Source organism: Calidris pugnax, unplaced genomic scaffold, assembly GCF_001431845.1.
Source record: "Calidris pugnax isolate Ruff unplaced genomic scaffold, ASM143184v1 scaffold421, whole genome shotgun sequence".
Lineage (NCBI taxonomy): Eukaryota > Metazoa > Chordata > Aves > Charadriiformes > Scolopacidae > Calidris > Calidris pugnax.
Window position 1 is genome coordinate 228,115 of NW_015091166.1, and position 23,331 is coordinate 251,445.

General features: G+C 57.7%; 1 protein-coding gene across 1 annotated transcript in view; it reads left to right on the forward strand.

Moving 5' to 3' along the window:
* Positions 1–23,331, forward strand: part of LRP1 (LDL receptor related protein 1) — a 116,789-nt gene that overhangs the window by 12,446 nt on the left and 81,012 nt on the right. The window contains exons 3-7 of the mRNA XM_014959362.1: positions 3,557–3,679; positions 11,777–11,914; positions 14,358–14,477; positions 16,073–16,201; positions 16,447–16,710. Of these exons, the coding sequence (XP_014814848.1) occupies positions 3,557–3,679; positions 11,777–11,914; positions 14,358–14,477; positions 16,073–16,201; positions 16,447–16,710 (774 nt within the window). The remainder of the gene's footprint in view (positions 1–3,556; positions 3,680–11,776; positions 11,915–14,357; positions 14,478–16,072; positions 16,202–16,446; positions 16,711–23,331) is intronic.

The window sequence follows — 23,331 nt, forward strand, 5'->3', positions numbered from 1 at the left end:
GGGGGGGGGAGCTGGGGACGGAGACCTGGGAGGAATGCGGAGTGGATTTATTTTTCTCCCTCTCCAGCTTTCTTCCCCCCCACGTCCCCCCCCCCACCCCAGAACATCTGTTTTGCAAATCACGCTCATTCCAGGCCGTATTTATGGCCAGCGCCGTTTCCTTTGCGAGGCAGCGGCCGGGGCCGGGAGGAGGAGTCGGGTGAGGAGGAAGGTCGGGCTCACTCAATGAGGGAGATCTGGAATATTTCTGTGCTTTGCTCCCGGGCGATGTGGGGTTTTTTACACCCTCCTCATCTGCGCACGGAAGGTGATTTGGCTCCTGCTCGAGGTGAAGACCTTCCTGCTCACCCGCCTCCCGAAATAGTCCTTTTTAATGGAAGTGTCGATTTCTTGCTTCAGGCAAAAAAACGAGATGTGTTTTGGTGTGTTTCTGTGGCCCTTTCCCCACCTCCATGGGTCGGTGGGAGGCACAGCCCGGCTCCCCATCCCATCCCATCCCATCCCATCCCATCCCCACTGGGATGACCAGGATCTGCTCCCCACCCCCGGACGGAGCAGAGGGATCCCCTTTCTTGCACCCAAATAGCCATTTTTTTGCCGTTATTTTTTTTTTTTTAGTACTATTTTTTCCCCCTCTGTCCCCTTTGAATTAACTTTCAATCAGGGATCTCTCCTCTGCCTGCCAAGGAGGGAGGTGTTTTGGGCGGCCGGTTCCTGCAGCTGCCCCGGCCCCGCTCTGAGCCCACCATTGTGTGCTCCATGAAGGCTCCTTTATTCCCATCCCGGGCCTGGAGCTCCCAACGCCCGCCTTTTCCCAACGAAACTTGGCTCGGGGTGAAGGATGCCTGAACAGACACCTTCTCTGATTGTCCACCTGGCACTGGGGCATCCCCCCGCTCACTCCGGGGCCGTTCGACGTGCTGGGAACACGCTGGGTGGGAGCGGGGGGTGCGTGGGGCTGTCGAGGAGCCCCCGCCAAGGGGGAAGCCATCCCCTTCCCACCCGGGGATCGGCGATGCCTCGTGCTGCCGAAGCGCCGCGTGTCCGGGCTCGGCAGAGCAGGGATGGCCCTTTGAGCTGGATTCGGACCAATTAATCACAAAATCACAGAATCTTCTAGGTTGGAAGGGACCTCAAAGATCATCTTGTCCAACCATCAACCTGACTGACAAAAATAGACACCCCCACAACAAACAAGGAGCATCATCACTAAACCAGACCTCCCAGCACCACATCAACCCGGCTTTTGAACACCTCCAGGGATGGGGCCTCAACCCCCTCCCTGGGCAGCCCATTCCAAGGGCTGAGAACCCTTTCAGTAAGAAAATTTTTCCTAATATCCAGCCTGAACCTCCCCTGGTGCAACTTGAGGCCATTTCCTCTCGTCCTGTTGCCTGTGACTTGGGAGAAGAGACCGACCCCCATCTCTCTACACCCTCCTTTCAGGGAGTTGTAGAGAGTTGTCTCCCCTCAGCCTCCTCTTCTCCAGGCTGAACACCCCCAGCTCCGTCACCCTCTCCTCATAAGACTTGTGCTCCAGACCCCTCATTATCTTTGTTGCCCTTCTCTGGACCCACTCTAGCACCTCGATGTCTTTTTTATGGTAGGGGGCCCAAAACTGGACACAGCACTCGAGGTGAGGCCTCACCAGTGCCCAGTACAGGGGGACAATCACCTCTTGGGCCCTACTCCCCACGCTGTTCCTGATCCAGGCCAGGATGCTGGTGGCTTTCTTGGCCACCTGGGCACACTGCTGGCTTGGGTTTCCATCCTCTGGGCGGCATCTCTGCCCCAGGACCCGTGTCTCTGGTGCAAAACGCCATCCCATCCTGGCCATGGTTTCTCCTCCTGCGTAGACGCAGCCCCACGGGGCTGTGGGTGGCAGAGAAACGCTCTCTGGGGGTTTGTCCCCTCCTTTTGTAGGTCTGCCCGTGTCCCTCGGGGGGCAGGGGGCAGGTCAGAGGCTGAGCAGGCCCAGGGAGATGGTGACCACCGGTGGGTTCCTGGGGGGTGGCTGCGGTCGGTGGGGCGGTTGTGGCCGCCGTAGGTCGCTTTGCGGCTGCCGGAGACCTGGGAGGATGAGGGAGAGCAGGAAATCCAAGGGAGCGTCGGTTCTTTGCTGTGGTTTTTCTTAATGAATCCTGCATTTGGAGCTCTTGTGGCGGGGAGATGGAGGTGGAGGATGAGCTCCTGAGGGAAGAGGGGGCGGCGGAGTCGGCTTGGGGAGGAGGAGAGCGCGGTCCCCGGCTCCCAGCCCCGCATCCTGCGGGAGGAAGGGGACAGGATGGGTCTGCCGGCCATCCCTCGCCTAAAGAAGGGCACGTGGAGGGTTTCTGCTCATAAATGGGGATGTTTCATCCATTTTGATATGTCTCGTCTCCATCTTGATTGTGCCGAGCTCCCCGTCTGGCGTCGAGCCTCTCCCTCCGCGCCGCGACTCCAGCCCTGATGCCATTAAGGGGAGAAGGGACGTGGGGTTTGTGCCCCACAGTTGTGTTTTGGTGGGTTTTCAGGATTTCCTGCCTCCCCAGGGGCTCGCGCTGCGGAGCCAGAGCAGCCCTTGGCCTGGAAGCGATGGCTGGGCTCTGGGAAGAAGGTGAAATGGTGAAAAACTGGCAAGAAAATGGCCTGAGCTGGGGGGTCTGGGGGTACCGGGGTGATGGCTCCCCCCAGGAGCCCCCAATGTGGGGGGGGCTGGGTTTGAAGCCAGATTCACTGTTCCCCCCCTTCCTGACCACAGCTCTTACCTGAACCTCAGCCAGCCCGTGTCCTCGGGGGGTGCAGTGACCCCCCCATTGCAGCCCGTGCCCTCGGGGGGTGCAGTGACCCCCCCCATTGCAGCCCATGCTCTTGAGGGGGGTACAGTGACCCCCCCATCTCTGCCAGCCTCCTCCAGGTGCCCGTTTTGGCGGGGGCAGAGCACCCCCTGATCCGCAGCCCCCCAGGGAGGAGGGCACTGGGGCTCTCCCCAACCCTGCTCTCACCCCGGCTCCTGCACTCCCTTTTTTAGCTTTTCCTGCTGGTTTCTGTTATGATTTGGGTTTGTTTCTGTGTGTCCCGGGAGGGTGGTGCTGGGGTCGCCCTCCCGGCCGTGCCCGTGTGTCTTTCCTGGGTGCAGGATGGATGGATGGAAACCCGTCCTGCTGCTGCTGCTGTCTTTGTGATTTAAAAATGTTTCTTTTTTAATTTGTTCTCATTTGGGTTTTCTTATTTTTTTCCCTGTCTTTTTTACTGTCTAGCATAGAAAATAAACCGCCTTTGGCTCCCAGGAGCTAATTCATCCAAGTTAAATGATCTTTAAAATCTGTTAGCGCATCATAGATCTCGGTTCCTGTTTTCTCGCAGTGTAATTAATGCTTCGGTTTAAATTTTCTCCTTTCCTTAGGGGCAAGGTTGATGGATCTGATGCCAGGCTCGAACTTTCGCCGAGCCATTAGAAAGAAATCAAACTAAAAGCAATCTAGTCCTTAATTTAAATTTGATTTTTTTTTTAAGTAACTTGTCTTGGGGAAGAAACTGATCTTGTTTATTATCGTTATTTTCTTTTCTCATCCAGCACCGAAGACATGTAGCCCTAAACAGTTTGCATGCAAAGATCAGATTACGTGCATATCTAAGGGCTGGCGCTGTGACGGGGAAAAGGATTGTCCGGATGGCTCGGATGAATCACCCGATATATGTATGTATGCCTTTCCTTCCTAATCATCTCCTTTGCTTTTGTTTCATCCATTCTCTCCTTGCACGGTGCTTCCAGGGTCCCAAAGGGGCAGCATCACACAACTCCTCTACCTCAGCTCTGGTTCCTCCCGCAGCCCCTCGGGGGGTGGGTGCCCCTTGGCAGGGTCCACCCCATCAATCCGTCCGTCCATCCGTCCGTCTGTCTTCCCTTTATCTCCCCAGCCGCTTCTCCTGGGGCCTCTGGCTCCGGGGGGCCGTCATCCATCCTAATGAAGCAGCCTCCTGGGGTGTTGCTGATTTAATTTTTTGTTTCCATCCAAATTGGTTCATACGAGGATGCAGAGCCCTGGGCAGGGGCGCGGGGTCTGCTCTGCCCTAGTGACGACTCTGGTGCCTCCGGTGCCTCCGGTGCCGGGTACTCGGGGCCGGGCTGGGCTGAAGGAAGGAAGGAGATATCTGGGAGCCCTGGGGAACAGCCAGGAAAGCCACACAGCTTTCCCTAGGTGTGTTTGGGTTCGGATGCTGCATTGGTGTGACTGGTTTGTCCTGGGTTGTTGGTGCCGCTCTGCCGCGGCGGTGCTGGGGATGCTCCTGGCTCCAATGGGGCAGTTGGGTCTCTCTGGAAGCAAACGGGGAACCAGGCTGGGTTCAGTGGGGTGCAGGGGGTGGGGATGGGACCTGTGGGTCCACACGTGGGAGTGAGACAGAGTGAGACAGAGCCGTGCTGGCACCCGAGCTCTGCGGGGACGGCGGCTGTGCCGGTCCCCCTGCACCACGCCGGGTCGGGGGCTCTGCTCCAGATGGGCTGGAGCGAGGAACCCTCTCCCATGCCCCAGTTTCTCACTCCATCTGCTGAAAGAGGCTGTGCTGCCCTTGCTGTCTCACAAGAGCAGCCTCGTTAGGTCGTTTTATGGTGCCCAGGGAAGCAGCCATGAGATGCCAGGCCGGCAGGACAGGCACAGCCGGGTTCATCCCTGCTGCTGCTCACCAGCGACCGGCAAAATCCTCTCCTCCTCTGCCCGGAGATCCTTCCCAGACTCCTGCTCCCCAACTGCACTTGGCATGGAAGGTCTCCCTCCAAAGCAGCTTCTGGTTCGGCACTTGGGGTTATTTATTTCTTAAAGCAAAAATGATGCAACCGTTCCCCTCCGTGGGAGGGATGAGGGGGCTGGGATGGGCTGTCTGGCTCCAGTCAATCAGCAGCCCTGGAAAATTACTGCGGGAGGACTCGGAGGCCTGTCCCCAGCTGGAAGAAATCCGTCCTGATTGACGTATTCCGCTTGCTGCCTGTGCCTGTGCCCGCTTCACCCCATCCCTACCGTCAGGTGAAGGGAGAACAGACCCCTTGGATGTTTGCCCCCATCCTCTTCTTCCTCTTTCCTCGCTGCGAAGGCACCACTGGTCGGGGGAGACTCTGCCAGCCCAGAGACCTCTGGATGGGGGAGGCAGAGCAGCAGGGGACATCACTGCCCTCCTGGTCCCTGCCCTGCCCTCGTGGAGGCACCTCCTGTCCGTGGAGGGTGAGGTAGGGGGATGCTCTCAGGTTTCCCCAGAGCCCCAAGGTCTCCAGCACCCGCAGCTCCCGCTGGAGGAGGAAGGCTCATTCCTGGGGGGGCAAGGGACCCCCGGTAACCATGTCCCCCTTGGTACGTGCTCAGGAGAGGCAGTGGGGAGGCACAGACCAAAGCCCATCATTTCCTCTCTCCTGGCCCTGCCACCGCCTGTGGGGACAGTCCGTGAGTTTCCATCACCACCTAAACTTCAGAAACGCTCTTTTCCTGGGGGGTGGTTCCCTCCCCAGCTGAGGTCTGGGGACCTGGAGGGACTTGACCTTTCTAAGGGACTCTACTCACCTTCCCCAAATTCCTGCTTTAAGCCCCAAGACCCGCCCCCCAAGCCCCAATACCCCTCCCCAGCTGAGGTCTGGGGACCTGGAGGGACTTGACCTTTCTAAGGGACTCTGCTCACCTTCCCCAAATTCCTGCTTTAAGCCCCAAGACCCGCCCCCCAAGCCCCAATACCCCTCCCCAGCTGAGGTCTGAGGACCTGGAGGTACTTGACCTTTCTAAGGGACTCTACAACCTTCCCCAAATTCCTGCTTTAAGCCCCAAGCCCCCCCCCTCCAAGCCCCACTCCCCCTCCCCAGCTGAGGGCTGGGGACCTGGAGGGACTTGACCTTTCCAAGGGCCTCACCTTCCCCAAATTCCTGCTTTAAGCCCTAAGACCCCCCCCCCCAAGCCCCACTACCCCTCCCCAGCTGAGGGCTGGGGACCTGGAGGGACTTGACCTTTCCAAGGGCCTCACCTTCCCCAAATTCCTGCTTTAAGCCCTAAGACCCCCCCCCCCAAGCCCCACTACCCCTCCCCAGCTGAGGGCTGGGGACCTGGAGGGACTTGACCTTTCCAAGGGCCTCACCTTCCCCAAATTCCTGCTTTAAGCCCTAAGACCCCCCCCCCCAAGCCCCAATACCCTTCCCCACTGGCCCGGGGAGTGCCAGGAGGGAGCCAGAAGGACGCTGCTCTCTCCAGGACACAGATTTGGGGACAGTGGCCGTCGCTGCCGGCTCCTCGGCCCGGCTGTGCCTTTCCCATGGGCAGGGGTGGTGGATGGAGGTTCCTGCCCACTCCTGCCCACTCCTGCCCGCTCCTGCCCGCTCCTGCCTGGGCTTGCACCAGTAGAGTCCGACCCGTCGGCACACGCAGGGCACGCAGCCCGGTGTCTCCGGGTTTGCCAGGCAAGCTTTTCTCACGCCGTTTCGGCACCAGGCCTTCCAGCAGGCTCTCATCCTCCTTATCTTTTTGGCAGGGAGAGAATGACTTTTATTACTATTATTTAATCTCTTCTTTTGAGGCCGGGCTGCACACGCAGCTCTTGCACGCTGCTGGGCGCACCCTTTCACGCCCTGGCAGCTCGGCAGAGTTATTTACATTGCACTAATGTACTCGTGTCAGAGTCTCTTGAAATGCCGTCTATTATGTGCGAGGTTTTCCTCCCTTGGGGAATCCTTTTAAGTATTTGCTGGCTTTGCTTACGCGGTAGCTGAGCGTCGCAGGAGTTCCCTTTCCTGGTGCTGAGCTCGTCTCTGCGAGCGCCTCGTACCCGCTTCTTGCCCAGTCAGTTGGTTTTTTTTCACTCCGTGGAGCTTTCCTGGGGGGGGAAAAAAAACAAAATTTGGATGAGAGCCCCCATCCTGTGGAATGCCAAAGGAGATGAGGGGCTCTGAGAAGTGAAGTTGCCGTGGCTGAGCTGCAGCCCTCCTCCTCTGGCCGCCGTGTCCTGCCTGGCATCCTGCCGGCAGCGCTCCCGGCTCCGCTGGGCGCCCGGGCCAAGCCGGGGCTTTGCCCAACAGCTCTTCAGCATCTCTCTGGCTGTGGCACCGTTTGCTTCTCCTCAGAGCAATGGGCAGATCCACCACCTTCGGTGGCCGGGGTGTTTGCAAAGATTCAGCCTCAAACGGTTCGTGGGGCCGAGCGCCGGGTCCGTCGATGCTCGGGGCCTGCTCGGGTTCGGATGCGTCTCGAGCGAGTCCCTCGTCTGCAGGGCCTTTGGTGAGGGGTCTGGAGCACAAGTCTGATGAGGAGAGGCTGAGGGAGCTGGGGGTGTTCAGCCTGGAGAAGAGGAGGCTGAGGGGAGACCTTCTTGCTCTCTCCAACTCCCTGAAAGGAGGGTGTAGAGAGATGGGGGTCGGTCTCTTCTCCCAAGTCACAGGCGACAGGACGAGAGGAAATGGCCTCAAGTTGCCCCAGGGGAGGTTCAGGCTGGATATTAGGAACAATTTTTTCCCTGAAAGGGTTCTCAGCCCTTGGAATGGGCTGCCCAGGGAGGGGGTTGAGGCCCCATCCCTGGAGGTGTTCAAAAGCCGGGTTGATGTGGTGCTGGGAGGTACGGTTTAGTGATGATGCTCCTTGTTTGTTGTGTGGGTGTCTATTTTTGTCAGGTTGACGGTTGGACAAGATGATCTTTAAGGTCCCTTCCAACCTAGAAGATTCTGTGATTTTGTGATTCTGTCCCACGGCGCCGGGCGCAGCCGGGAACCACCAACGGGACCTTCCCTGTCCCGGCTCCTCCTGCCCCTTCCCTCATCCCGGTCCCCACATCCGTGTCCCTTTGGGCTGTTGCCAAATCACCCACAGGCTGTGTTTACAGGAGGAAGAATTGCTTTTCTTCTTTCCTTCTTTTTTTTTTGTTTTTTTTTCCAAGTGGGTTTTAGAGGTTAAAAATTCCTGTCTAATTCAGCTCCTTGGGGTGTACCACAGGCTTGTCACATGTAATAAATTGGCTCATTTATTAGTGCACCAACACAGTCAAAAGCAAACAAAGTGGCTTGTAGATTAATCCTGCCCTGTTTGTGATAAGTAGTTTGATCCAGGCTCTTTTCAGGGGAATAATGGACACGGCAGATCAGTTTTGACTGATGAACTGTGCACTTTATTTCAGTGCCTTCGTTCTTTCAGTCCGTATATTGATACTATTTAATTAACCCTTAATTTGCAATTACTCGCTGCCCAGACAGTGCTGTTCAGCCCTCTGTGAAAACCAAAATCTGGAAAGCAGCACCTCGTGGGACATTCTCCTGGGAATTGCCTGCTGGGTGCCCTGGGTTGGGGCTGGGAGAGGAAAAACCCACATTCCTGGTGGCTGCGAGGGGGCCAGGGAGCCCTGAGCTCTGGAGGAGCCCAATTCCGAGCCAGTGGGGTAACTGGAAGCGTACTGGGACGTGTTTGAGACGCAGCCCACGTGCAGGGGAGTGATCTGGCATCTGGAGCCGGTCACGTTTCCGTTCTTCAAGCACCTCTTGTGCAAGGAGGGGCACGTGTGTGTGCGCAGCCCCGGGTCAGTCACTTCCCACAGAACGGACAAAGAAAAGGGGGTGATGTTTTCAATGGGGCAGGTTGTGGTGGGGGGGTCCTTTCTGCCAGGGGTGGGGGCTCTGTGCTTGTAGCCAGGGCTTCTGTGGGGTGCTCCTGCCGGGGGAATCTGCGGGGAGCTGCTGTGGGGTGGCTCCTTGGAGATTTTCTGCTGGACTTTAGTCCTGCAAAGGCTTTGGTGGGTTTGGGAAGGGAGAGGAGGAGCCCAGCGTGCCCCGTCTGCTCCTAGAGTTTGCTGTCCCACAGTCTGGAGGATGCAGGGATGGACGTGCGGACAGGGACATGCTCAGGGGGTCCAGGAGGACCACGGGGTTGGAGCTGGTGGGTCCCATCCATCCCTGGTCCGAGGTTAAAAAAGCCCATCCTGGGCAGCTCCCTCGGGGTGAATCTGAGCCCTCGCTCAGGGATCCGTGCTGGATGGGGATGTGCTGGCACACGGAGCGCTGGGTCGGACCCTGCTCCTCTCCAAGGAGAGTTGGAGCTTATTTAGGACAAACTCCAACTGGTGGAGCCTTAGATGAAGGTGACCGCTGGGCTCAACGGCTGCGAAACGGGACCCAGCCTGGGCAAAGCGCCCGGTGCGGGACGGGCTGCGGGTGCCTGTCTCGGTGCTCGCCCGAGGAGTTGGACTAGATGATCTCTATGGTCCCTTCCAACTCTAAAAAAATTCAGTGAAATTCAATGAAATTCCCCTGCTGCGGAGGATGGATGGTCCGCAGGGGCTGGGGAGCTGCTTCTGCCACATTCCCTGCTGCCAGTGATGCTGATTTCACTGAATTTCATTGAATTTTAGAGTTGGAAGGGACCATAGAGATCATCTAGTCCAACTCCCCTGCTGAAGCAGGATTGCCCAGAGCTTGTCAGAGCACGTTACTCAGGAGCATCCAGGAGGGTCTTGAAAATCTCCAAGGAAGGGGACTCCACACCCTCCCTGGGCAGCCTCTTCCAGGGCTCTGTCACCCTCACCCCAAAGAAGTTTCTCCTCATATTTGAGTGGAACCTCTTCTGGTCCAACTTGTGCCCGTTGCCCCTCATCCTCTCACTGGGAACCACTGAAAAGAGTCTGGCTCCCTCCTCCTTCAACCCTCCCTTGAGATACTTGTAGGCATTGAGAAGGTCTCCCCTCAGCCTTCTCTTCTCCAGACTAAAGAGTCCCAGCTCTCTCAGTCTCTCCTCATCAGGGAGATGCTCCAATCCTTGAATCATCTTTGTTGCCCTTCGCTGCCCCTCGCTGATGTGAGGACAGGGCACAAACAGGCACCATATCCCCGTAAAATGGGATTTCAGTGTTCCTCTTGCTGCTGAGGGGTGTTGGTGGCTCCAGGGAGAACTGGAAAAATGCTGCCTCTTCAGCCCTAACGCCAAACTTTGACTTGGGGCCGGCAGGGAGAGGAGAGGAGTTGGGCTTTGCAGAGCTCCGTGGTGCCGGCGCCGTGCCCGTGGGCTGCCGACGCCGAGCCCCTGCGGTGCCAGCGCCGTGCCAGGGCTCACCAGCACCGTGCCAGGGCTCACCATCACCCCGTCACCCCCCGGTGTAACCACCTTCCACCCTGGGGCAAAGCAATGTGGGAGCCGGGACGTTGGTGGAGCTTTTAATGGGGTTTCAGGTTGTTAATCGATTTATGGTGTATTTTTGTTGTTTGTCTCAATGCCGTGCTTCTTTTCAAAGAAGCTTAAAAAATAAAGCCCTGCTTCCTTTGTAATTTTGCTAGTTAATAATGGAGATTAAGTCTCCTTGTGGCACGTAGCCCTGGTTCTTAACAACCCCCCGCAATCCTGCCTGCGTAACGGCCTCTTAACAAAGAGAGTGTTGGCACCTGAGGGGGTGGCGGGCACCGGGGGGGCATTCTTGGGGTGCTCAGCACTGCCTGAGCCCGTGTGCCCCCAGCCCTCCCAGCAGTTGGGGGTGCTCAGAGCCCCTGGAGCTGACATGGCCCATGGGAGCTCGAAACAGGGAGTGTGGGGCTGCTGAGATTTGGGGTCACCTCCCTCCTGGGACCCCAGCCCCTCGGCCCCGCTCCTTCCCGACGGAGAAACTTTTCCACTGAGGGTGGGCAGAGGGTCCCCATCCATCCTGGCTGCTCCAGGTCTCCTTCCTCTTCACACAATGGTGATGGAAAAGGGAAAGTTCACTCCAGAGGGGTCAGGCTTTTCCTCCCCGGAGAGCAGCCCCCCCGGCAGCGCTGTTTTGAAAGGGAAATCCAGTGTCTGTTAACGAGCTTCCTCCAGGGAGAGCCAGGGATGCTGGAGGGGGCAGAGCCTGGTGGGAGCCTTTTCTGGTGGCTTTTTGGGGCCTGGAGCTGCCGTGGGAGCCCAGAGGATTTGGGACTGACCTTGCTGAACGGGTGCTGCTTTTGCTCTGGGGCACGTGCTGGGCAGGGGGACCCAAACTGAGGAGGTTTTACCGTTCCCCTGGGCAGAAGGAGGCAAAATGTGTTCATACAACCTGTTGGCTCCTGCAGAAATGTTCCCATCGACATCCCGGGGTGTGTGAGGTTCCCTGAACCCCTGCATCTGCACAAAGAGCTTTTACCCAAAATCACAGAATCACAGAATCTTAGTGGTTGGAAGGGACCTCTGAGATCATCGAGTCCAACCACAAAAAAAAAAAAAAAAAAAAAAAAAACACCGCACCCACCAACTAAACCCCACACTCAACACCTCACCATAAACCAATAACCTTGGGCACTAGAGCAGGCCCTGAAGAGCCATGTCTATACGTTTCTTAAATCCCTCCAGGGATGGTGACTCCACCACCTCCCTGGGCAGGCTGTTCCAGGGCCTGACCACCCTCTCAGTAAAGTAGTTCTTTCTAATATCTCATCTAAATCTCCCCTGCCCCAACTTCAGACCATTTCCTCTGGTCTTGTCATTCGTCCTTTGGGAGAAGAGGCCAACCCCCACCTCTCTACACCCTCCTTTCAGGTAGTTGTAGAGGGCAATGAGGTCTCCCCTCAGCCTCCTCTTCTCCAAACTAAACATGCCCAGTTCCCTCAGCCTCTCCTCACAGGACTTGTTCTCCAGGCCCCTCACCAGCTTGGTGGCTCTCCTCTCTGCGAGGCCACGTCCTGTGGGTGATGGTCACTGCTGGGGAGCCACGACAGAGCAATATTTGGGGCTGAGAGTTCCGTTGAGGTTTTTTGGGGGGTGGTTTCCTCCGGGCGATTGGGGGTTGCAGAGCCATCACGCTTCTCCCTTGGGTGACAGTTCTGCCTTTTGCTGTCTCGCAGGTCCTCAGAGCAAGGTGTCCCGCTGCCAACCCAACGAGTACAACTGCCTGGGCACGGAGCTGTGCATCCACATGAGCAAACTGTGCAACGGGCTCCACGACTGCTTCGACGGCTCCGACGAGGGGCCGCACTGTCGGGGTAGGTGTCCCGGGGGGGGGGGATGGGGGTCACAGAGGGTCTGACCATGCCTCCTGCCACGGTAGTGGTCACGAGGTCCCTGTTTGCCCCCTGTTTCTGGTGTCCCCAAGGTGGTTTTGTTTAATGGCTTCGTGCCAGTGCCACCGCCGGGGCTGGGGCTGGCCATGGCAGATCCAGAGATTAGCCAGAGCCGCTTGCAAGTGAAATGCCCCTCATTCCTGAGCCTGCAGGGCCAGTAAATAGCTGCATTGTCTCCTGGCTTTAAAAGCTTGGAGGGCTGGGGCTCTGGTTCAGATAAGAGATACCACTATGGTTTTTTTCCTAATTTCCAGGAGCTTTGTGTGCCCCCCCCCCCCTCCCCGCTCCGGGCCTGTCCCCTGTTGCTAATCTTGCTGGAAAACTCTCCCTAAATCAGCGTGCGGCCGGCTCGGCTCGCTGGGATGCAGATTAGTCGCTCAGAAACGCGTGTCCTGGGCTGACCCTGGGGCTCGGGGGCCCTGGGCGAGCAGTGATCCCAATCCTGCTCCTCTTGCTGGCCCGTCCTCCGCCGGGGGTGAGGGCTCCTGCCCCCCCAGCCCAGCCCAGCCAGCCGTGGGCCGCCCTGCCCCGGGGGGCTCCTTCCCTCCCAGGACGTTTCTGCAGCTGTGCCCGAGCTGACAATTAATATTTGGCTGATAGTTCTTAATGAGATCTGATTTTTCGCAGCTGGGCAGCTCTGAGGAGGGCAGCCCCATGTCGGGGCGGTCGCTGCCAGCAGGTTTGGGCAGGCTGGGGACCCAAGCCCTGGCGTGTGGGGTGCTGAGTCCCCCCCCCCGGCACCGGGCAGAGATGGTGGTGCCGCCCTGGGCAGGCATTTCCTCACAGCTGGTGGGGAGCCCTGTCCCCATCCCACCTTCGCCCGGGGCTGGGGAGAGGAGCTGCCGCCCCGGTTCCTGCTCCGGCTCTTCCCGTCCTGTGCCCTCGGCCCCGGGAGGGAGGGTGGTCCCCGAGGTGCCCTGGGGGGACGTGGAGACAGGGACCCTCCCCTGGGGCCTTGCAGACACCCCCAGGGATGGGGATGGCAATGCCACCGAAGCCTGGCACCGAAACTGCCCCCATCGTCCCCCTCCTGCCGACCCAGCGCTCTTGGGGGTTTTTTTTTCTTTTTTTTCTTTTTTTTTGGATGCTTTAGCTGAGAGATAAGGATCTGAAATTAATAGCTGGGGCTGCCAAAGCTGATAAACCTTGTAAACAACTCGGCTGGGCCCTGCCCGGCTTATTAAACAGTTCCACATGTGAGGGGCAGGGTTTTTGCTGCTCCCCGTCCAGCGGGAAGGGTCGGGTGGTGTTGGTCCAGGGGGGCTCCTGGCTGCTGTTCATGGAATCGTAGAATCCTATGGGGTTGGAAGGGACCTCAAAGATCATCTTGTCCAACCGTCAACCTGACTGACAAAAATAGACACCCCCACAACAAACAAGGAGCATCATCACTAAACCAGACCTCCCAGCACCACATCAACCCGGCTTTTGAACACCTCCAGGGATGGGGCCTCAACCCCCTCCCTGGGCAGCCCATTCCGAGGGCTGATAACCCTTTCGGTGACAAACTTTTTCCTAATATCCAGCCTGAACCTCCCCTGGTGCAACTTGAGGCCATTTCCTCTCGTCCTGTCGCCTGTGCCGTGAGAAAAGAGACCGACCCCCATCTCTCTACCCCCTCCTTTCAGGGAGTTGGAGAGAGCAAGAAGGTCTCCCCTCAGCCTCCTCTTCTCCAGGCTGAATAACCCCAGCTCCCTCAGCCTCTCCTCATCAGCCTTATTCTCCAGACCCCTCACCACCTTTGTTGCCCTTGTCAGGTGGTTTTTGAATGTCTCCAGAGAAGGAGATCCCACCACCTCCCTGGGCAGCCTCTTCCAGGGCTCTCCCACTCTCACAGTAAAGGAGTTCCTCCTCATGTTTAGGTGGAACTTCTTATACTCAAGTTTGTGCCCATTTCCTCTTGTCCTGTCACTGGGCACCACTGAGAAATGACCAGCAGAGAAAAGACCAGTGTTCCCCCTCCACCGGTGGATTGGCTGGGACCCCTCCGAGCACGGAGTGAGAGGTTGGGCAGGGTGAGGAGAGGAGAGAAGAAAATAAAACCCAACATCAACTGCCCCTTGGCCCCCTCAAAGGGCTGACAGCGTGTCCCTCACCGCCGGGCGAGGAGGCCCATTGAGAAATGACCTCCATGAAGTTGCTGCTGCTGTTTATTGATGGGGGGCAGCCCTGGGGAGGTGGGGGCTTTATTGGTGTTTATTGTGAGTCCTAATGGAAACAAACCTGCTGGAGGCAATGAGCCCAGCGGCCGCATCCTTGGTCCCAGCATCACCCCGGAGCTACCCAACCCTTGGGGCTGTGGTGTCCATTCCTGGAGCATCCCTCGGTGATGTCCTCTCTCCTCTCTCTTCCCCTCTCTCCTCAGAACAATTAGCTAATTGCACGGCCCTGGGCTGCCAGCACCACTGCGTGCCCACGCTGAGCGGACCCGCCTGCTACTGCAACAACTCCTTCCAGCTGGCCGAGGACAGGAGGAGCTGCAAAGGTTGGTGTGGAGTGGGCAGTGCCATCATCCCTGGCTCCTCCAGGCTCCGGGTGATGCCACCATCCCGGCCGAAGGGGCCTGGGGCTCAGCCCTATGGCCAAAGGGGCCTGGGGGCTTGGCAGACCCCAACCAGAGGGGACCATGGGGCTGCCAGGACTCTGCCTCCCTGGGGCCGTGACGTGGGTGCAGCTCCTGAGAGGCCGAGTGAGGAGCAGAAATTTGGGAGGGAGTCAGGAAAAGGCTTTGCCTTTGTGTACGGAGTCAGGGGGCATCTCCAGGCTCGTGTGTGCTCCCGGTGTCTGTCCCTCTGGAAAATAAGGGAGGGTCAGCGAGGAGGGATCAGATCAACGCGACGCCCGGAGACGAGGCTGGAAGGGAGAGATTGTGGTGGCTCCATCTCTTTCATTTCTCCGAGCGGAGGTGAAAGGGGCCTGTTATCAGCTCCCGCACGCACCTCTGGGGGCAAGAGCTCTCCCGTGGTGGAGCTGGCTCTTTCATCTCGCAGAAGAAAGCGGCAGCAGCGTACGAGCCAGGGGTTTGGAAGCTGAAGATTAGAGAAATTCAGGCTGGAAATTGAGGTGCACATTTTGCAAGGAGGCAGGGGGGGAAGGGCAGTGGATAATTAGGCCTTGAAAAGACTCCCGGATTGTCCTTTCGCTGTCCTGCTGCAGATTTCACTGAATTTCACTGAATTTTTTAGAGTTGGAAGGGACCATAGAGATCATCTAGTCCAACTCCCCTGCTGAAGCAGGATTGCCCAGAGCTTGTCAGAGCACGTTACTCAGGAGCATCCAGGCGGGTCTTGAAAATCTCCAAGGAAGGGGACTCCACACCCTCCCTGGGCAGCCTCTTCCAGGGCTCTGCCACCCTCACCATGAAGAAGTTTCTCCTCATATTTGAGTGGAACCTCTTCTGGTCCAACTTGTGCCCGTTGCCCCTCGTCCTCTCACTGGGAACCACTGAAAAGAGTCTGGCTCCCTCCTCCTTCAACCCTCCCTTGAGATACTTGTAGGCATTGAGAAGGTCTCCCCTCAGCCTTCTCTTCTCCAGACTAAAGAGTCCCAGCTCTCTCAGTCTCTCCTCATCAGGGAGATGCTCCAATCCTTGAATCATCTTTGTTGCCCTTCACTGGACTCTTTTTAGTAGTTCCCTGTCCCTCTTGAACTGGGGAGCCCAGATGCTGGAGGAGAAGGCAGGGGGCTGCCCGTGGTGGTGTTGGTCAGGTCCTGCTCTGGAGACCCTTGTGACCATCCCTTCTGCTCATGGATCATTGAATCATAGAATGTTTTGGGTTGGAAGGGACCTCAAAGATCATGGAGTTCCAACCCCCCTGCCATGGACAGGGACACCTCCCACTAGAGCAGGTTGCTCAAAGCCCCATCCAACCTGGCCTTGAACCCCTCCAGGGATGGGGCAGCCACAACTTCCCTGGGCAACCTGGGCCAGTGTCTCAGGATCGTGAGGATCCTGTGCAGGATCGTGTCCTCTCCTCCAGCTCTGCCCTGGAGAGAAGGGGGAGCCTTCGTTCCCTCTTAAGGCAGCCAAGGAGAGACATTTGCTAGTCCAAACCTTGGGGTTTTTGCCTTCTTTTCCAGACTTTGATGAATGCACCGTCTACGGGACCTGCAGCCAGACCTGCACCAACACGGAGGGCTCCTACACGTGCAGCTGTGTCGAAGGGTACCTCCTGCAGCCCGATAACAGGTCCTGCAAAGCCAAGAATGGTGAGATCCTGGACAGGAGATGCTTGCTGCTCTTGGGCAGCTCTGCAAACCACGGCCTCTGCCTCATGTGTGCCCCTGCCCCTGGTTCTGCTCCTCTCTGAGGACTGTCCTGTGCCACACGTTGGGCTCCGTGTCACGCTCTTGTTTCCCCTGGGGCAGAAGGGCCAGGCTGCTACGGCGTCGCAGCCGTGAGCTTCAGGTGCTCTGCCCTGACCACCCTTCTTCTCCCCTCCTTTCCCTGCCAGAGCCCGTGGACCGTCCCCCCGTGCTGCTCATCGCCAACTCCCAGAACATCCTGGCCACCTACCTGAGCGGAGCCCCCGTGCCCAACATCACCCCCACCAGCGCCAAGCAGACCACGGCCATGGACTTCAACTACGTGGAGGACACGGTCTGCTGGGTCCACGTGGGCGACAGCGCCTCCCAGACCATCCTCAAGTGTGCCAAGATCCCCAACCTGAAGGGCTTCGTGGAAGAACGCTCCATCAACATCTCCCTCAGCCTCCACCGTGAGTTCCTGCCCCACGTTGGGCCTCGCTCCCAGCCCTTGTCCCCCCCCATCCCCATCCCCATCTCCTTCCAACAGCATCCCCAGCCAGCGGGGGGTGAAGCGGGGGTGAATTTTGGGAGGAGGCAGCTTTGCACCGAGGCTTCAGCAGCAACAGAGCTTGTTGGCTTTCCTTTTCCTTCCCTCTTATTATTTCTAGCTAGTTTTGTGGTTTCTTTGTGTGAGTCTGCGAGGAAAGATGATGGAGCGAGGAGCGGAGGTGGTACCTGCGGAGCGGGTTTGGCATTGGCAGTTCTCGTTGCTTCCTCTTCTGGTTTTTTGCCCCCTCGTTCCCCTGCCCCGGACCAGGCTTTGGACCCCACCCCAAGCACCGACCGAGAACCAAATCTCAACCAAAAAGTGCCCGTGAGTCACCGGCGTTAAGTGGCAGCTGGTGGTTTCATTCCACTTGTGTCAACCCGGCCGTAATGAGCGTGGTTACGGCTCCGGCTCCTGTTTGGGCTTGCTGGGCCCAGTTCAGCAGCCAGAATGGGAAGGAGAGTCGTTTTTCTGGGGTTTTGGTGCTCTTTGTCTCAGGCTCGTGCCGTTGCCTGCTTTCCCCAGAGCCTCTGCCCCCTCGGCGAGGGGTCCCAGCAGAAGTTGTGGGTCTCAAGGAGCCTTTCATGGGTGCTGTTGTTTGTGAAGTGGGGTCCCCCGAGATGGGGGTGGGTGGGTGCCATAGCCGTGCAGCCAGGAGGTGGGAAACTGCTCCTGGTGGTGTTTTGTTGCTGGTTTTATCCTATGAAAGACCCAAGTCCATCGGGGTGGGATTGGAGGGATGCGGGCTGTGCTGTGTGCTACTGTGGGGTTCTGCCTGCTCTCATCCTCCCGCTCTCCTTTGCCTCCCGAATTTAGGGGTGCTTCCAGAGGGAGGCCGGCTGCTGGGGCGTGATGCAAGAGGGATCCCCAATCTTCCAGAAAGGCGGGTGGTGGTGTCACCTGATGAGCATTAGCTCACCGAGCAAATTAGGGAACGTGTACGGACTGATCTTTGCAAACGCGTAAAGGTTTTGGGTGGATCTTGGGGCTCAGGGCGTTTCTCTGCCGAGGGCGATGTCGGGGTGCCCCGGCTGCTGAGGGGGAACCGGCTGAAGTGAGGGACACGATCTGGGGTCCCTCTGGCCCCTGTCACCCCCCTGGGCTCAGCAGGCTCCGGCCGCAGCGTCCTGCCGAGGTTGTGCGCGGCACGGTTAATTTGAGCTTGCACTGTGTATTTTTAGGGCAGTGTGTATTTTTAGGGAGAGGCCTCACCCTTTGCTCTCGCAGGCGATAGCCTGAAATTAGGCAGGAGAGGGCTCAGCTCTGCTCTCTGCTCCCCCCCCACCATGGTTTAAGGAGGTCCACGTTTGGCTGCTCCTCTCCAGAGGCTTCCAGGGGCTGGATTTGGTCCCCCCAAGGGGCAGAAAGAGCAACGTGAGGTGCTGGCTCCACACTTCTTCTTCCTGTCAGGCTTGGTGTTAACACAGCAATTTGCCAGGGCTGGGAGTCGCAGCGGTGGCCGTGGCTCATGGATGACACTGAGCCACAAGCCACCTCTTGGCCTTGGGGAAGGGCAGCCCCTGGGGTTCAGGCAGGAGGTTTTGGGGTGTTCCTGGAGCCCCCCCGGGTGCCATTCCACAGCCACATCCCTGCAAAGGGAGGGTCCTGAGCTTTCTGGGGTGCCTCCGCCTGGCAGAGGACGGTGTGAGGCTGAGGGTGCAGGGGTTGGTGGTCACAGGAGGCCACCACCCAGGTGGTCGAGGTGGCCACAGGAGGAAAAACCGCCCCGAGTGTGGGTGGGCAGTGGTGAGGGGTCAGTGGAGGATCAGGACCTGCAGCACCCACCCCAGCCCCTCCATCACCCCCAGGTGAGGTCGTTGGCCTGGCAAGATTTCGGGGTGGTTGGTTGTGCCGCTCCAGCTCCAGGAAGTTAAATCTGAGACACGACCTTTTAATTACGGTCATGAGGGGAAGGGAGCTCATCATGAGAGCGGGTTCAAGTCCAAACAAGAAAAGGTGCCTTGCTTTGCTCAGCCTCCTGATCCCTTGCGATAGCTCCGGGTGGAAAGAGGGGAATTCAGCGGATCGGGGTGGGAAAACACCTGCCCTTGCCCTGGGATGGAGGGAGGTTCCCATCCACGTTCCCATCCAGGGGGATGGGGGGACGGGCAGCAGCTGGTCCCCGCTGATGTTGGGGTGGAGGCTGCTCCCAACAGAGCTACGAGGGGTCCCTCCTCCGGTGCGAGGTGTGAAACAGCCTCAGGTGTGGGCTGTGGAGCACAACAGAATCACAGAATCACAGAATCTTCTAGGTTGGAAGGGACCTTCAAGATCATCTTGTCCAACCGTCAACCTGACTGACAAAAATAGACACCCCCACAACAAACAAGGAGCATCATCACTAAACCAGACCTCCCAGCACCACATCAACCCGGCTTTTGAACACCTCCAGGGATGGGGCCTCAACCCCCTCCCTGGGCAGCCCATTCCAAGGGCTGAGAACCCTTTGGGTGAAAAATTTTTCCTAATATCCAGCCTGAACCTCCCCTGGTGCAACTTGAGGCCATTTCCTCTTGTCCTGTCGCCTGTGACTTGAGAAAAGAGACCGACCCCCACCTCTCTACCCCCTCCTTTCAGGGAGTTGGAGAGAGCAATAAGGTCTCCCCTCAGCCTCCTCTTCTCCAGGCTGAACACCCCCAGCTCCCTCAGCCTCTCCTCATCAGACTTATTCTCCAGACCCCTCACCATCTTTGTCGCCCTTCTCTGGACCTGCTCCAGCACCTCCATGTCTTTTTTATGGTAGGGGGCCCAAAACTGGACACAGTACTCAAGGTGAGGCCTCACCAGTGCCGAGTACAGGACACAACCACACACCTGGGCACTGATTTCCAGCCCCGAGGAGGGGCTCATGGGGTGGTGGTGCCATTCACCTCCTTGCCCACAGACCCTGGTCTGGTGGGTACGTGCTGCCCGGACGGACGCGTGCCCCATGGAAACCCTGTGTTGGCAATAACAACCCAACCTGCCCGGGAAGGAGCGAGAGCACAGCTCCTGGGTGTCTCCTGATGGATCATCCTCCTGCTGGGGAGGGTGGGATGAAGGGTCTCTGTTCAGCCCCTCTATCACCTGGTTCTGGGGATGGTGGCAGAGAGCGTTGCGGCGGGTGCCCCCGGGTCCGATGCTGGGGGTTGTGACGAGGAGATAATGTCAATCCCCTGCTCCTCTCTTGTCAGGACGCTGGAGAGACCTGTGAATCCAATTAGTGGTTTCCCTCTTTATTTGCTGCTTTATGGCATTATCTGCTAACAGCAGGAGTCGGGCTTCCCTGGTGCCTGCTGCTAATGGGGCTTGAGTTGGCATTTGATGGGGGAAGACTGATGCTGAAGGGCTGGAAATTAGCAGCCCCCAGCTGTCGGGGGTAGGTCTGGGCTGGTGGGATGTCGCAGCCCCGGCTCTGATGGCAGCCCCCCTTCCCTGCCTCTGTCCCTGCTCCCTTCCTGCCGAGAGATTAGTGTCACTTGTGTTGTGGGAGATGTGTTAAATGAATGCTATTAACAGGGCTTGGCAAGACCCGCTGTACTCTGAAGCTTTGCTTTTTCCCCTGGTTCCTTGCACTGCTCAACCCTTTTTCTCTCCGCAGCCTCCAGGACTGAAGCACTTTTTCATGGTGACTGTCCCTGGGTTCCCAAATACGCGCTGCCTGTGGATATTTTTCACAGGCAGTGATTTTCTCAGTTGATCTGAGCTGGCCGGTTCCCTACCCCCAGGTCTTTTTCCAGGGACTCGCTGAGAATCAGAGGCTGGTGTAGTCTTCCATCTATTTCTCTTACAAAAAAACAAAGCAAAGTAAAAAAAAAGCCCCACTTCACGTTGGAATTGAATTCTTTCTCTCCGCCATTAGTCGCTGGGAAGCCCTGGGCACCTCTGAGCTTGGAGGTGAGCTTGACGGTTGGACAAGATGATCTTGAAGGTCCCTTCCAACCTAGAAGATTCTGTGATTCTGTGATGGGGAGGATGCGTGGGGCTCGGTGCTGGTGGTCACACCGCGTGGCCAAGGTGGCCCCTGGCTAGTGCTGCAGGGCAGCTGAAGCTGCTGTGGGCAAATGGGGGATGGTGTGGTCCCTCACTGGGCAGGGTCCAGCCTCTCACCATCCCAGAGGTGGCACCTTCTCATCCAGCCCCTAGAGCCCAAATTCCCTTGGGGCTACTCCTGCTCCCTGGCTACTGGCCACCGGCCAGAGCAGCCCCCGGGGGAGGATGGGACACGAGCAGAGACGTGATGGTGCAGGGGAGGGTTTGTCCTTCCTGCCGGTGCTGGGGAACAAGGGGAACTTGTCTCCTCCTTCCTCCCTTTCCCCTCTCCCTCTCCTCTCCTCCGTGTGAAAACCCCACACTGTTTTTGGCCGGGGAGGGTCCTGGCAAACATCGTGTCCACTCCTGCTCAAGGACAGAACGGCCAGTGCCTGCACAGGGGTGCCTCTGGAGCGTGCGGGTTTTCACTGAATTTCACTGAATTTCACTGAATTTTTTAGAGTTGGAAGGGACCATAGAGATCATCTAGTCCAACTCCCCTGCTGAAGCAGGATTGCCCAGAGCTTGTCAGAGCACGTTACTCAGGAGCATCCAGGCGGGTCTTGAAAATCTCCAAAGAAGGGGACTCCACACCCTCCCTGGGCAGCCTCTTCCAGGGCTCTGCCACCCTCACCGTGAAGAAGTTTCTCCTCAAATTTGAGTGGAACCTCTTCTGGTCCAACTTGTGCCCGTTGCCCCTCGTCCTCTCACTGGGAACCACTGAAAAGAGTCTGGCTCCCTCCTCCTTCAACCCTCCCTTGAGATACTTGTAGGCGTTGAGAAGGTCTCCCCTCAGCCTTCTCTTCTCCAGCCTAAAGAGTCCCAGCTCTCTCAGTCTCTCCTCATCAGGGAGATGCTCCAATCCTTGAATCATCTTTGTTGCCCTTTGCTGGACTCTTTCTAGTAGTTCCCTGTCCCTCTTGAACTGGGGAGCCCAGAACTGGACACAGTACTCCAGTTGTGGCCTCACCAGTGCAGAGTAGAGGGGGAGAATGACTTCCCTTGACCTGCTGGCTACACTCTTCCCTATGCAACCCAATCCTCCACTGGCATCTGCTGGGGCTGGTCGAGCATCACCTCGTGAGTAGGGTGGCACCAGGCAGGTCCCCTCGTCCCCCCAGACCCCTCCAGACCCCAGTCTTGCCACCCACACGGGGCTGGGGACCAGGGCAGGTTTTGCTCCGGGGTGACAGCCCTCGGGTCCAGGGGCTGAGGCTGGTCCCATGGACCCACCTTGCTCAGTGGCTAATCCTTGACCTCTGGGACTTTCTGATCCCGTGGGTTTTCTCAACAAGATTCCAGCCTCCACGTGTTTCCCCAGACAATGTCCTCGTTTGTTTGGACTTGGGATTCCAAAGAATTTCGAAGCAAAACAACACACCAGAGGGGAAAAAAAAAAAAAAAAAAAAAAAAAAGCCCTTTTGCTGCTCGTCCCTCCCAGTTGGGCCGGTGCTGCCCCCCCCGTGGGTCCTGGGTGGGATGGGGCTGGGGGGCTCCTGCCTGGACACTGTCTGGTCCGTGGCCTCATTCCATGCTGGGGAAGCAGCAGGTCTGGGATGGAGCGGTGGTGTTTGCCTTGATTATAACTTCCCTGTCTCCATTTCTGCTAAGGTGAAGGTGTGCAGAAACCTTGCTGTGTCCCGTGGCCCAGTAGGAGACCCCTGCTCCCCCAATTTCCACCCAGCTTGACCCCCAGCCCGTGTCCCCCTTGTCCCCGGGGCTGGCTCTTGGGGGGAGGATGTGTCTCAGCTCCAGCTTCTTGGGCAATTCCCCCAGCTCTGCCGGAGCCCCCGGGGCTGGGACAGAGCAGGGTGAGTGGGACAGATTTGTGTGACCTTAAATGGGATTTGTGCCACCACCTTCTAAGGAGCCCTCCTTAAGAGGACACCGTTAATTGACCCCGTGCTGCCTCGTCGGTATTTGTGCCTTAAAGCCCGGGCTCCGGCGCGGTGTGATCGAGTGATACTCGGCTTTCCGGAAAAGCCAGGAGTTCTTTGCTCTTGCTATGGAAAAATACTAGAGAACATGTGTGGGGAGGCTGAACCCGGGGTTTCTCAGTGGCTCTCCCCTTCCCCTTCTCTTTCCCTTTCTTTTTTTCCCTTTTCTCAGCCAACTCGTGACATTATTTTTTTTTTTTTTTTTTTTTGCACGGTCAGAACCGGCAGCTCTGCGGTGCCAGGGTTTGTTTTGCTCAATGCCTTTATTGTGCTGGAAGGTGGTCGGTGCCAGTAGGGCTCATTCCCAGTCCCAGGTGCCCGTGGCATTTGCCGAATCCCTCGGGAAGGGAGCCCTGTCCCGGGGTCGGTGTCCAGCTCCCGGTCGGAGCGGGCAGGAACGCCGGCTGCTCGGCGGGACACGGCCAGGGCTGTTGAGAAAGGGCTGTGGAGGTGCCTTGATTTATTATTTCTTGTTTTAAGATTTGTTGGGTTTTTTGTTGGTTTTTTTTGTGTTTGTTTTTGTTTTTTTCCTTTTAGAAAACAAGCCCCCAGGAAGGGGTTTGAAATATCGGGACATTTGATCCCGAGTGTATTAT